Genomic DNA, 15,450 nt, shown 5'->3' on the forward strand with positions numbered 1-15,450 from the left:
GATGCTCTGAGGTCTTTCAAGCAGGGTCTGTTACCCAGCATTATCTGCAGCTTTCCTTCTGAGATGTTCCTGACTTTAAGCATTGAACAAAACTTCACCTGGAGACACATTTGGAGCTCTCTTGTCATCATTGCAGTTATTTTCAAGTCCTCTTTGGGAGACAGACTTTCTTTGGAGCTGGTAGTGAGCCACAGTCCCAGGACATGTGCATGGTGTGCCTCATCTCTGTGCGTGTCCTTCTGCCCATCCCTGTTTTCTGGGAGGTCAGCTACTCTCATGGCTTCCTCACCTGCCCTTCCAAGACCCTCAAGGCAGGCGAAGAAAGGATTAGGGGCAGGGTGCAATGTTTGCATTTTGGACTGTTTCTCTGCTGATTAGAGCAGTTATGGGACCTTGTTGGGCACTATATGACCTGCAGGCTACAAGGGAGTGGAGGCAGAGAGGTGGCCAAAAATCTCTGACCTTCCTTCTCATCACCCTCCCAGATTTGCTTGAGTACATAGGGCTCTAAGTTTTTCAAAATATTGTTTAAAAAATGTTTCTTCTTGGGCAAAATGAGAGCACTTTTCCCTTTTCTGTGTCTTTACTGAGAAAAGGGTCTTGGCAGTGTTACCACAGTAAATTAAGCAACTTACTACCTACTAAAAAACCTTGCATTCTTCAGCCTAAAATGAAAACACATAAATAACCAGCACAGGAGATGTGCCTAGCCTCTACTGTGCATGGAGTTCACTCTTCCAGACCTTTGTTTTCCTCTGGACAGTGATATAGAAGGAAAAGCTTTTATCTAATCATGAGGTAGGTCTCTGCAGAGCTCCCCAGGTGCTGCTAATGGATGAGATGCACAGCAGAGCTTGAAGGCTTTTGATTCTGTCTGGGTAAGGCAGAGAGATGAGTTTTTGATGTTGCACATGCTATTACTGGGTAGGTCAGAGCTGGATTTTGTGCAGGGCCCAGGGTGTTTGTGTAGTGATCAGAGCCATTTTGCATTACAGTGAGGTGTCTGTTGTAGGGAGGGGAAGGAGGCAATCAGCTGCCAAGGAGACAACAGGTTGAGGCCAGAGGCAGCAAGGCAGGGATGGATGGGTAGCTGGTGCTGGAGAGGAAGCGTAGGAAAAGCAGAAAGTTTCAGGAATTAGCTTCAGTCCCAGGGGGACTGAGGAAGAAATTGTTAATAAGTAGGTTATTGGCAGCAGGACACTCTGTTTCATGCTCTGATTCATAATCCCTACAGCTGCATCTCATGGCTGGTGTGCCTAGATCCTAGTTTTGAATCTCACAGTGTTTTACAGCAATGAGAGGTTATTCAAAATAGCACTGAATTTAGACTCACTACTGGAAGCTAAGAACAATGGAACTGGACACCTCAGTGTGGACTTCAGGATACACAAACTCCCCAGGACCTCAGTGAAGCTCTTAGCATCGTGTGGTAGATGCTGCTCCATGGCAGGAGTTCACTGCCAGGCACAGCATGGCATGCCCTGATAGGAAAGGCAACGTTCCTGCTGAGAATGTGGTTTGTTATTGTCCAGCTTCTGGCATTTCAGGTAACAAATGGAGAAAATAGTGTACAAAAGCTGATTGCAGGGCATGACATTTGCAGAACCTCATTGATATTCCAAGCTTGTAAACTACTGAGCAAGTGAGATCAACAGCCTAAAAAGGAGGGGGTGTAATTCCTGACAATCAATGGCATTTTCCCTTCGCCCACATGTGATATCTATGTATCAGATAACGTGAACAGTTAAGGCAGTAATAAGCTGCCAGTGGCCATTTAGCTCTGCAAAACAGAGATTCTTCATGTTGCAGGACAGAAATACCCCCCAAATCAGCATTCATTTTGAAGGAATTAAAGGTCTGCTCCTATAACCAGCTGAATGGATGGAAATAATTAAATTCATTCATTATGCCTCTTCACTTTTATGAATGTAGACCATGGGAAAAGATATTGGAAATACCACACACACCCTTTGGAGATGTATGAGGTGAATTAAAAGTTAATGTCTGGATGGAGATTTGGACAGGAGTTACATAAAAAGAACAATGAGAAATTGACTGTTTTCTGCATGAGTGGGTCTGAAAAACATCCAAATTTGTATCTGAACTGGTTTTTGGTCTACTCAGACATTGCACTGTTTCATGGTCTGTGCAAGCTGCATATGTTTTAAATGCATATAAAAATATTTTCTTCTATTTTCCAGAGTTATTTAATATTTAATGCTGGTCACCTTAAAAATTCAGTTGACATGATCTGAGCTGTTTTGAGACAAATATACAAGCATATATTTGAGGTTAAGATGATTTTTTTTTTATTTGCCCTTTTAATTGAGTAAGGTTCAAAAGGAAGTATTAGAATGGATCCGTACATGTAATAGCAAAAACATCTTCTGCCTCTGCAAAGTGAGTTTTAAGGCTGAAATAGCTGTGCCATTTTCTTTGTTTCCTTCCTAAAATGAACAGAGCATTAACACTGAAACAGTCTCTTACATCATCTTGAAGTATAGTGCATTCTTTAATTTATTGTTTCATACTCTACTACAAAAAAGAGTCTCCATTCACTCATGTTCTCACTGAATCCTTTTTTAGTGGGTTTGATACTCCCAAGGGTGGAATACTTGGGAAACTTTGTGATGCCTCTTTGCAAGTGCCATGTAATTTAGCTCTTTAACCTTTTAGAGGGAATGAAGGAGTGGGACCTGCTATCAGAATTGGATATTTGAAAGGGGTTTGGTCATTACCTTGAAAAGTAACCCGAGTGTTTGAAAGGTTTTATCTTTGGGAAGTTGACTCTATTTTTTCTGCCTTAATTGGTGCCTGTCAGTGATAATTTGGAATCATTTAATGAATCCAAACAGTTATATTGGGCAAGACAAGTTCAAGACTTCTTTTTCCTTTCATGTTTTAGTCTCAGATTCACAGAGGGTGTTTTAAGACTGCCTGATACTGGTAGGTAATCAGGGAAGACAAGTCTGCTTTTAGTAGCTGCCAATCCAGCAAAATTTACTGGATGCATTTACTAGCTATGTTTTGGAGTTTTACAGTGTCTGAAAAAGCTCAGTTCAAAGAACAGTGATTAGAAAAATTTCCTAGAGTTCATGAACTCGCAGTAGATCTTACATGCCGTGATTTATGTCTCTTGACTAGTAAATTAAAGAACCCGACAACTTGAAAGATTTTTCCATGTGTTGCTTTGTAGAAACAGGCAGAAAACAAATCCAACTAATATAAAATTGGTATCTTATAGACAACTACACTACCATTTCCTATGCTGGAAAGACATTTGATGTTGCAAGACAGTTGACTGAGGACATGCTGCTGAGGCAGATTTGGGAAGCATCCCTGTTTTAATCTCCCTGTTCTAACTAAAGGAAATGTAATGAGGAAAGGAAAGACTACAGTCACTAGATGAAGAAGTTGGAGTTCATATTGTGGGCTTGATCTTGTCTTCCCACATGCATTGTAAGTTTTTACCTCTCTCGGAAATAATATTTACCATTCTTAGGGCCATGTGTGCAACAGATGATTTTAAAAAGTCCGGAGAGAGATCTCCCACTATAGGGGGATGTAAACTAGGTAGGGCAATAGGGTATTTAATAGTGCAAAGTAAGTGCAGATGCAATAGCCATCTGCTGTCTGTGCACACTGTGATCTTAATCTTCCAGGTCCTACTGCCCTTGGACAAGTAGCAGAGGCAGCAAGGCAGAGACGTCCAAGCATTATATTGCTAAAAAGCCAGTTGAGTACACAGAACTACCAGACACCAGAAGAACACCACTGGAAAAAAAAAAAAAAAGAAAAAAGCAGAATTGTACGACACCAAGCATCTGGCACACTCTCCTTTGTACTGGGAGCTCGGAGGTCTAGCAGGGCTGGGGCTATGTCTGGAAATGCCTGTAAATCATCTCTTACTTTGCCAAGTTAGAGCCTTTAAAATGTCAAAAATGCCAGTGACAGCCTGGGATTTCCCTATATGAGCCTCCAGCACGTGGGCTGCTGCCAGCTCTTGCACCATGCACTGGGAGAGGCTGCAGGAAATCCCAGGAAGCGATGCCGAAACCCAGCACCCACCAAGGTGTGGTTTTGAGGCTGATATAGGGCAAAGGAGAGTGTTGAGAGGAGGCTGTGATTGGGTACCCTCACATCTTGCAGTCAGAAGGAGAAGGACAGACATGACATTCTTCTGCTTTGCCTTCCTTGTGGACTCCCTCAAGGGTCCTGGTCCTGTGGGTCTTCCAAGAGCTTAGTGTCACCAGTCCCTGCAGAGTCATCATGGGGAATTGTGCTCACAGGTGGGATGTGGCCAGTGAGGGTATATGGGTCAAGGGGAATTGCATGTCCAAAGGCTTTCTTGCAAAAGCAGGAGGGGAGAACAGAAGGAAGGCAGCCCAGACCACTGTCATTTTGATCACTGCTCCTTTCTTTGGTCCCTCTGCCCCAAGATGAGGAGTGAGAAGAAATGGAGTGTTTCTTTGCTCAGCAACACCATAAGCAAAGCAGCAGTGGCTGTAGCACTTACCACCACTAGCCATAGGCACTTAGCAATGGCTCCTGTCCTGCTAGCATCTGTCCCCTGGCTGAGAAGGGACCTGCTCTAACCTATGCCTGGGGCTCGTGGAATGCCACTGGCAGGTCAGGTCAGGCCATCAAAACATTTGGGTTCCTGTTGCACCCCTGGTTTGCTGCATGAGCTTGCTCAGTCACCTTTTCTACATTCCTCATCTCTAAACATGTGAGGAGGTGACTCACTCTTATTGAATGCTTGCTCGATTTTATAAAATAGTCATCAACATGTTTCACATGCTCTGTATTAAAGAATTGCCTGCTTGTTTCCTTGACTATCTTCTGAAAACAGCTTGGGTAAGCAGCTTAGACAAGGGAATCTCAGTACCCTTTACCAAAAAAGAAATAAAAATCCTGTAGGTTGCCTCTTTAAGTACTGGATGTGGCGTGTGGGAGGATTGGGAATGATGAAGTATTCAATCAAATTGCTAGTTTCCGCTGCATTGAAGTCAGAGACACTGAAGGCACTGCAGCATTTATAACTGATTTCCTGAACAGTATAGCAAATAGAGATGAGAGCCCTTTTCTTGTAACTCACATGTGCAACAGAAATCACTTAGCTAACATAAATCAGGGCTAAATTGCTTTTAAAGGCTCACAAAACATTTCTGAAAGAGACAGGATGAGGAAACCATTTGCCACAGCAGAGTATGTCCCCATGATGAGTCCTATTAAAGCTTGATCAAAGAGCCTTACTGGCTTTTCATTAGAGCCTGGTTATGTATAGTTGAAATTCAGCAGCGATTTCAACAGAAGAAGCCCAGAAATGCACACAGGAGGTAAATTTAAGTAGGAACCTAGACCATCAAAGTACATGATTAAGGACAATTTAATGTGCTGAGTAATGCAGCGTGATTTGGATGTAATTTATCCTAATCCAGTCTGATCTTTTACAGGGGAATATATTATAAGGCCACAATTAGGTGAGACCAGGGCCCCATCTGGCCTCCTGTCTCCAATAGTGGCTTACAGCCAATACAAGAAACAAAGCAAATACAGAGTGAGTTTCCCTTGTGTATCCTTTCTGTTTCTGGCATTCAGCCGTTATGGGACTTTTTGGGTCAAGACATCCAGAGCACAGAGTACAATAGCCACCATTTATCCTTGCTTCATGAATTTATCTCACTGCTTTTTGAACCCGTGCCTAGTTTTGGTGATTACAGTGTCTAACACCAGTGAGTACCATGATTCAGCTGCGTTACATGCAGAAGGACTTCTCTTACTTTGATTTAAACTGCTGTGCTCCAACTATTCTTCCTGGTGTAGTAATTCAGTGGCAAAAGTCTTTCTGGACAAGCTATGTCTGGACCTGGGGTTGAGGGTTGGAAATCTGTAACTTGCAAGTTTTCTTCTCTTCCCTCCTTCTCTCCATTTCCAAGGACTCTCTGGGATGAGAGGGGATGACAGTATTGGTCTTCATACACACTCCAGTGGAGGTGGTGGGGTCCTGCCTCCCATGAGCAGGGAGAGCTTGGTGTGCCATGGGCGATGTTTCCTTTTGGGGTGGTTATCCATAGGGACAGTGCCACTGTGACATGGAGAAGACAGCAGCCAGGCACCATACACATAACTCTGGGCAAAGTTAGTCTGAAACAGCAGAAGGAAGGTGTCCCTGGAGAGGAATGGCAAAGGGATTCTGCCTTTTCTTACCATCACCATTTGGACTCTAATTTAGAAACCCAAAAGGACCGTGTGGTTGCTAATCAGAGGTGGGACCCACATTTGCTATGGAAACCAGAGTTTGAGGCACCCACCCTCATATCAGGAAGGGCTCAAAAAAATGAAGTAAAGATTCAAAGCCTGTACTGCCTTCTTGAGCTCTTAATCAGATTCGTATGATTTATATGCAAGCTCATCAGCCCGACTAGTTTATAAGGTACATTTGAATTTACGATTCTGATACTCAGTGCTTAATTTGTAACTATGATTAGATGCATCTTTTAAACATGTTGTATCTGCATGTAGATGTTTGTAATAAAATCCCAAAGTGAAAAGCACAACTGGAAAACCTGCATATGAGAACGATTTATTTTTATTAACTTGATTTTATCACTCAGCATTTATGCTGTAAAGGCTATAATAAAGTGGCACATGCTTGGTCAGTGTAAGACAGAGATAAATTTGGCCTCCCCACAAGGGACAAGCAGGGTCAGTTTAGAGGAGATGAAGAACACCTCCACCCAGAGTTCTCGCTAAGGTAAATACATTTTTCTGTCCTGGGGAGAAATTTGCCATCTGTAAGAATAAACAAGGTAAAACAGAAACAGATGAGGATATGACTCTTAGGCAAGATCTTGTTTTTATACTTCTTTCCAGGAAAAACTTGCTATAAACATTTGTGTTGTCTTTTTCAAGGCCGCTGAAGCCTTGCAGTAGAGGATCATGTGGCGTTAGCTCATCGCCCCAGTGTTCTGCAGCCTGTGCTGAGCCATCTCCCCTCGTGCTGGGAAGGCTGGGCTTTGCTGTCAGATCACCCTGCCCCGTATCTCACAGCCTGGTGAAATGCTGAATGTGCACTTCCAAGGCCCTGTCTTTCTCTAAGAGGATAATTCCATAATTAAAAAAATACGACTGTGAAAAATGCAAAAGGCTAATTCTGCATTTCTTCAGCCTGAATACTAAATACTAAATACTAAAGTTGCACTCTGGAGCCAGGCAATCAACTTCACTGCTGAAGAATCTTGGGACAGAAATCTGTGGCATTCCCTAGTGATTTTGGGAAGGGGTTGGATGCTTTGAACCCATCTCTTGTCCTTCTAACACCTATTCTACACAAGAAAAGAAATGGTGCCCCTGACCTCAAATACTCTGGGTCTGTGTGAGGCTGAGATGGCCTATTGGGATGTTGCTTGTCTTGGAGCTGCACCTTGGACTTGGTGGCAGAGCTCAAGCTGTGCTGTGCAGGACTAATCTCCAGGATCCTCTGAGTGCAAAACAGAGGATACTGCCTTTCCTTGTCCTGCACCTCTGCTTCATGATACAAATCCATGGATTCAGGTATAGGGAGCATTGCTGGAGAGAAGACAATGTCCATCTCCTTCCAACCTTGGCTTTTTTGTGCAAGCTAAGGTTACTGGTATAGGGGAGATCTCTTCTGCACTTATAAATGAGTTTTCCAGTGTTGTGCTTGGAGTTTCACAGGGAAGTCAGAAGTCAGTACTTAATCAGGACCTCCAGTTGGGTCCTGGTGTGCCAAATTGGGCCACCATTGTTATATGTTGCAGAGAAAGTCACTGCAGCCTAACCAGAAGTATGTAGTATGTAAAGCAGTGCTGTTTGCTCTATGCCAGCATTACAGACATGCTGTGAAGACAATAGAAAGGTGGCAGGAAGGCAAAATTCTCTATTTTGTGTTGCCTCTGTTCTCTTAAGGAGCTCATTGCACAACAGTGGCTTACCCTTCTTAGCAGCAAGCAGAGGCCGCTTCCAGCTAGCAAGAAACTCCTGGGTTTGAAGTCAGGTCGCCAGATTTTCTTCTTGCCCCACAAGTCCATTTTGCTCGCAGCAAGGAATTCTGTAGTCTCGGGACCACCACAATGGGGCCTTTTCTCACAGGGCCGGAAAGCTCGACCTCTGCTCAGAAGGACAGATTCATGTTGGAGAGGGTTCCACAATGCAACGATTTATATCAGGAAATGAGCAGAATACATTCTAAAAAAAAGAAGAAGGAAAAAAGCCTTCATCTGTTTCTTTGGCTCGAGGAAGAGATCAGCTGTGGTTTCATGATTTCAGAGGATGGAATGCTGGAGGGGAAAAACATATAGCTGTATGCATCCATGTGTTTGAATTTCTATTCCTGATGCATAACATATAGAGTTAATTTTGCTTAATTGCATGTCATATGGGTCTCAGAGCTCAGTGGGAATGGAGATGCTTTTGTGCACATGGTTAAACTTTTGCACTTTGAGTACTATGAAAGTGAATTTCAACCCTACACTCTCCATATAGATCCTGTGTGTTTGGAGAGTATTAAGGTGTTCAGGTGCTCCTCCACCATAGGCCTTGGTGACAGGCAGGTACCTAGTGCCAGTTTTCAGTCACACTTGGTTTTGTGCCTCATCTCAAATAGAAAATGTCAGTCTGGCTGTTGAGGAAAATCAGTTAGGAGCGTTTCAAGATGCAAATATATTCTCAAGGCTCAGGTTTCTGTACATGTAAAGAGTAGTAGCAAAGTATTTTTGTATTGGTTTACTTTAAAAATAGTGTCACAGAATCTGATAGCAGTGCTAAGAAAAATAGTTTGTGAAAAAGCTGTCTTCATTACTGACTGCAAACTGTAAGGGTGTTGGGAAGGAGAGAGTGGACTTCCTTGTAAAAACATTTCTGTGCTTTTAATCTGCCTGGCAAATCATTGGCGATTAAATGATAAACTGAGTTGTTTGTTTGAAATGTCATACATCCCCACCGCAGCCTGCCCACACCACTAGAGACTTTTAGGAATTAAGGAATATAGGAACATAAACATCCACAATGTATTTAAATGTGAATTAACAAAAGGCAACAAATACAGACCAATTTTAATGCACGTATTAAAATACTCTAGAGGATACATATTAACCTGCATTACTCAGGGTTTGTCACTGTCTCATCTCCTTTGGACAGCAAACACCGAGAAAAAGACAGAAGGATGATTTACTCTCCCTTTAGCTTCTGTCTCGTCTGGAGAAATGTCTGCTGTGCAGCTCTCCCGGATGTGCTGCTCCATGGGTCTGACAGCTCCTCATGCTTTGCAGGCACTGTTTTCTCTCATAGCTGAAACTCACAGTTGTCTGAAATCTTTGCTAAACAAGTTGAAGCCGAGCTTTGCTTTACTGACAGGCAGAGACTCGGGGCTAAAAGGTGACGTGTCTGAGAAAGGAGGAATCCCAGAGAGTGAGCTTTCTGGGTCTGCTGTCCCATGGCAAGGGGGAGAAGCTTTTAAAAGAGCCTTTGCATCATGGATACCACAAGGTTGAGGTCCCCTTGCTGAATACCTCACCTCCGAGGGGGAGCTGTGCAGGAGCTAAGTTGCAGCCTTGCAGCCCCTCTATTGATGCAGTGTTGCTCTGCAAGCTCCCCTGGTTCCTGCAGGAGGCTTCTGCAGACTTGCCAGATCTCTATGAAAGATGCAGGAGAAACCTTCTGGGACAGATATAAATCAAACTGAATTAGAAGTACAGCTGAAGAGGTAGGCATAGCCTGTTGCCAGCACACCTAGTCACCTCCAGTCTTCTGCTCACTTGGAACATTTCTTAGGCTCTATTGAACAAATGTCAGGATACTCCTCATTTTTAAACAACTTTCCAGTTGTGCCACTGCTTGTTTGTGTATATCTGTATGTATTTAGATAGATGGAAACACATACATGCACACATCAATGTTTATTAACTCTCACTGAATACAGCAGCAAAGTCAATCCTTAAAGAAAAGACATGCCATAAAAATTTTCCATAACATTGTTAATATAAATTTCATATTTAAATTAGATTGAAAGTGACATATAAATTCAATGGCATAACATACTTCTAGGTTTCAGAAATTTCCAGACTGACTGTGGATAGCTTAGTGTGATAACAAGACAATCAGCTCTATCACAATGCTCACCGTCTTCCTTTCACATTCATTGCTAGATTTCAAATTAGTAATGCTATCCTGGGGTAATGCTGATGAGAAAGGAGATCCAGCTTCCCTCTTTTCTGTCATTAAATAAAAGTGTGTCCAGCTTGTGTGACGTGCTTGGCAGCAGTGATATTTTAATATTGTTAGGAGTGGGAAATATTTTCCTTGCCAGTAATGAGGTTCAGTGTCAGCTAAAGGTGGTGCCCCACAGGAAGATTTTAAACAAAATTACTATATTCTAATACAAAAGAGGCTAGAAATATGCTATTTTTGTGAAAGGCATTCAGTATGGAGTGATCCTCACTAATGAGGAAGGGACCTGCCAGAGCTATTTTTAGTTCCACCCGCTGGTTTCACTGCTATTCTTACAGCTATGGCTGGCAGTGAAATAGGATGGTGGTGTCTGTTCTCATCTAGAAATGGAAGAAGAATGGAAATATGTGCGTGTATGAAGATGAAAAGATAAAAAGAGCAAGAGCTGAAGAAAAAGTGAACTTCCCTATGTAGCTGCAGATGTGACATTCATTTTATCTTTCCTTGGAAGGGTTTTTCTTCTGCAAGGCCACATTTCTTGTCTGATCTAAGGGTGTGCCAGGTGCAGTCTGGGGACTGCAAGTTTTACTTGGAAATTATTACAGTTAAGAGAAACCATTAAATAATTTCCTTTATTGTTTTGGAGACCTAAACCAATACTTCAGCTTTATACTAATGCTTCACTGAAACAGTGAGGCTGAGAGGTATTCACCTTATATATCATCACTTGGGAGAAGGAAAATACATCAATGAATCATATGCAGGATAGTAAAACATAAAAAAAAATAAACATGGAGTCAGGCAGGGCTCACAAAAGCCCTAAAACCAGCTAGAGATGGGGCTGAAAGATGTGTGAGAGCACCCAAGATGGAGGTTTGAATTATGAGCTTTGTGTGGCATTTGCCACTGTTGTACTGTGAGAGCACAGTTAAATCATCTTCTACTACTATTTCTGAACTCAGGTACAAACTGTGACCTGATCTGGTGGACAAAGACATTCAACAACAGCTTTATCAATTTTTAGTTGTTTATTAACCATATTAGTCCATCATTACCCCATTTCTAATTGTGTGAATTGGATGATTTTTTTTTAGAGGGGCAAAAGGAGCTGAGTTTTCTTTGGTAACTTTGACCAGGCTGAGGGCTCTTTTGTGTCTCTCTAATGTTACTTGTCTTCACCCTTCTGTGCGTGCTCTGACCTCTCTTAGTGTGCTTGTGGGGTGTCCCCAGCATGGCTGGCTGGCTGGAGATTGCCCTAGAAATGTTTGCTGAGGACCTTCTGGCAAAGACTGGAAGGAGGTTGTGTTTCTCCTCTAGGGATGGCACATAGTTACACCATCCTCCCAGGGTCCTCAGAGGTCCTAATCTTTGCAGCCTTTTTGCATGGCACAGAGGGAGGTGGGGACCCAACATGCTGCAGAGGGAAATCCCAGCTCCAAGCCATAATCCTGAGGAGGTCCAGGAACTTCACTGCAAAAAGCCAAGACAGGTGGGAGGGATTGAGGTGATCATCAAGCATGTGCACAATGGAGAGAGATACTAGGTTAAACTAAATTATATGTGTGGATCTCAGCAGGGTTTGACCTTCTCACCATTTATCGCTGTTAAAGAGAGGCAGTTCAGAGCAGGACCAAACACAGACTTTCACATGCCAAGAGAACTGTATTGACAGCTCCACAAAGCTCCAGGCTGGCGTGGGAGCCTAGCTAGGGTAGAGTATGTTGTGCCTTCCCTGCCTTGTTCTGAGAGATCTCTGTTTCGAGCACCAAATAGCAGGAGTTATATTTGCATATGATATCACTTCTGTAGAAGAAGCAAGTTATTCATGAGCAGTAGCATCTTCACATCACATACAACTGCAGACATGGTTGAGAAAACAACTGTTTAATTGAAGTAGAAATGACACTGGGAAATTAAAAGAGGCTGCAAAAACCTCCCAAGTAGTTATTACTCACTCAAAGCAAATCCTAGCTAGACATGTAAGGCATGGGATGCATACAAAGTTCTGGGAGAAACAGAATTTATGGGTAGACATACCTCTGCCCTCAAGACATGTGTTGTTTCTTCAGCTGGTCCCCCAAACTCTCTTTAAATAAATAGTTTGGGATAACTTTTCTCTGATTCTCTGGAGTACAGAGCATGCTGCAAGGGACAAAAACCCACACCCGACAGACTGGTGACTCAAAATATAGAGGCTACTACCTGTCCCTCTGGTGGGATTCCTGCAAAGACAACCTGCCTCTACAGTGGGTCCATTGGGTGATTCTTCTGACATTAACACCGCTGGGCACAGGGTGTGATGGTGCCACGGGCACTGTGCCTGCACAGCGATGCTGTCTCTGCCTGGGCTGTCACTGCCCAGGCTCCTGCCTGTGCAGACCATGTCAGAGCTGGGTCTGAGAGGCTCCAGAGAGCTCCACAAGGAAGGACAGCCATAGTCAAGTATTTTTGTCCTCGGTTCTGCTTATCCTGAATCAGTTCTCCCAGCTTCTTTCTGTGATTTCTTTCCTTCTGTAGCAGCTGTCTGGGATTTCAGCTGTTCTGCATGAGCAGAGGTGCCAGCACCCTTTTTAAATCACTACAGAAAAGTAAGGGTGCATTTTCTATTGTGCGAGAAAGAAGAAAGAACAAAGTTTGGGGGTTGATTGTGGTTTTTTTGGTTTTGGGGTTTTTTTGTTTTCCCCTTGTGCTTTCCAAGTGCTTGTCAGAGATAACTAGAGGAGGTCTGGAAGTTATTCACAAATTAATTAGCCTCTGAAACGCCAGAACTGGCAGCCACGGCAGCTCAGCCTGGAGCAGCCGCATCCCTGCAGCAATCAGTTCATATTCCCGTTGCTCTCCGGGGGAACGTTAAGGGTTAATTCAGTAGCTGTGCATTTAATAGCACAATTTAAAGGGGAAAAAATGACACCCTTCTCCCCTGCCTTGCTGGTTGCGGATGGTTCGCTCTGCCTGGCTGATCACATGCTCCCGAGCCCCCGGTGCTGCAGCAGCCCCAGCTGCTGCTGCTGATGGGTCGGTGCTGCCCGGGACGCCCCCGGCCCCCGCCTGCCCATGCCCGGCAGCCCTCACCTCCGCTTTAAGGGAGGGAGGGCGCAGGATGAGCCCTTGAGCATATGGGTGGAAATTTGGGAGGTACCCATTCTCTCACAACCGTTTCCAGCTCTAACCATGTCTATTTGTTGTTGCCTTTTTTTCAGGGACTATGGATCTTCAAAGAGAAAATCAGGTAAGACACCAGCCTTTTTTTTTTTTAATATATATGTACTGCATGATTATAGAGAAGACCTTGCCCCCTGCTTTCCCGTGTTAAACCTTCCATTTATTTTGTGTGGCATGAAATTGTATAGCAGTTTAACTTTTTATTACTGAATCCTGCTGGAGATAAGCATCAGGTTTTTTTCTTTTGCTGGAGAGAAGAAATCCACCTTATATAGTATTGCAGTTAAAATGACTGCTCTTCTCTGGTTGTATTTATATAGCTCTGTCTCAAATCTGAAAGGATAATTGTATTAAATTTCTTTCTCTTTCATTACAAATGGTCAAAATGCAGACTCAGAGTTGGGGTTCTTTTCTGGAGGGGAAGGGAATCCTTTTCTGTTCTGGTTTGAATCTTTTATTTTGCCTTTCCAAGAGGCTCTGGTGAGGCTTCTGATGCAAAATGTTCTCAGTGTCTATGCCTGGATTTGGGTTGCCTCAAAGGCTCTAGCTCAGTGTTTTGTTTTTAAAATCCTGGATTGAAATGTCCTATGAAACTCTGATTTGAAACTATATAAATCTAATTTTTCCCCTTCCCATGTAGCTCTTAGTGATTTTTACAGATGTGTTTTCAATAGAGACGTGTAATTATGGGCCTCTGGGTTTGGCTGCTCTGAGCTGGATGTGTCAGGGCTTTCTATTTTTTTGTTTTTTAATTTTTTTTCTCCAAGCAGCATTGAGCACCTGCAACTCTCATTGACTTTGTTTGGAATCTTGGATGCTCCAAATTGCATTCAGGGAGAGGCCTTTCAAACCAACAGCAACTCCTGGAAAACTCTGACATGTGTGCAGGGGAGGGGAAGATTTTTTGATTCTTGCTTTTTAAGATGATAAAGAAACACTGCACTGGCTTAGTCTCTGGGAAGGAAGGGAAGATGAATGTAATGCACTGGACTGCAATGAAGATCACTGGATAGATTGATTTGTTGGTTAATTATTAGGGCTTTTAAGCTGTCATCCTATAATAAGCTAAGTGATACACTTAAGTGAAGCTTTTAGTTAACCCTGATGGCCTCTGCATCAAATGGCAGTTTCCTTTGCAGGCCAATACTTTTAGTACCTTTCCCTGAATGTCCCTGCAATGGGTTGTTGTAATGAAGAGGCAAGTGTGGTACAAGGTGCTGGTCCAACACAATAAACTAGGGCATGCTTTGTCTTCCTAATCTTCTAAAAAACTTCTGTCTGGGTTGCACTTCTAGGACCTCCTAAATGTAATGTAAAAGTGTGTTTTTACAACAGCCTATGAATTAAGCAGCAGTGCTTTCTCCAAAGAGGTTGACCATAAATGCAAAGGTCCAAGTAACTTGGTGGAAGGCAGAGCTGAGGATGGGAGTTCCTGGCTCGGTGCCACATCCTGAGCACTGGTGGCTTTTGGGCCATGTAAAGCCCATTGAAAAACATTGCTGAAGTCTCTGGGACAACCTGATTTAGCAATGACAAGAACAGCATTAGGAGACCAGGAGAGCTTTGGGCTCATTGCACCAGTTGACATGAAAGAGTATTGCAACTCATGTGCAAGAGATGCAAGGGACTGCTTGGGGAGTGGAAGGAAACTTCTGCATTTCCATTCCTGTGGCTCTGGTGGCAAGTTGGAGATGATTTGCCATGACACTGTGAAAAGAGCAATTAAGTTGAGTCAGTGTAGCTGAGATGCCATTTGTGGATGCTGGACTCTTTAGCCCCCTGAGCTGAGCCATCCCAAGTGACACGTTCGTCTATCCCTGTGAGGGACAGTCTGGTCAGCCTCCCTCCTTTGCCGTATCTCCTTCTGGGACTGTTTCCTCTTCTCTGCTTCTTGGTGCTGGGCTGCTTGCACAGCTAAGGCTTGGAAAAAGTGGGGCTTAGGGATGCTTTTTCTCCACTTACCCTGTACAAAGAGGAATGCAAAGCAGCTCTCTGAACAAAGTGAACTGCATAAAGGGACTCTGTTCTTGGCCATCTTCTTGCTTGATTTTAGAGTGGCAGAGGAATGCTTCCTTCTGTTTGGAGCTGAATACTGTG

General features: G+C 43.4%; 1 protein-coding gene across 5 annotated transcripts in view; it reads left to right on the forward strand.

Moving 5' to 3' along the window:
* The window catches only part of SH3PXD2A (SH3 and PX domains 2A), a 258,461-nt gene that overhangs the window by 147,562 nt on the left and 95,449 nt on the right, over nucleotides 1-15,450 (forward strand). For all 5 annotated transcript variants that reach the window (XM_051800684.1, XM_051800686.1, XM_051800685.1 and 2 more), the window contains one exon: nucleotides 13,392-13,420. In XM_051800684.1, coding sequence (XP_051656644.1) covers nucleotides 13,392-13,420 — 29 coding nt within the window. The remainder of the gene's footprint in view (nucleotides 1-13,391; nucleotides 13,421-15,450) is intronic.

Source organism: Manacus candei, unplaced genomic scaffold (assembly GCF_025592945.1).
Source record: "Manacus candei isolate 608988 ecotype Guabito, Panama unplaced genomic scaffold, ASM2559294v1 h1tg000050l, whole genome shotgun sequence".
Taxonomy (NCBI): domain Eukaryota; kingdom Metazoa; phylum Chordata; class Aves; order Passeriformes; family Pipridae; genus Manacus; species Manacus candei.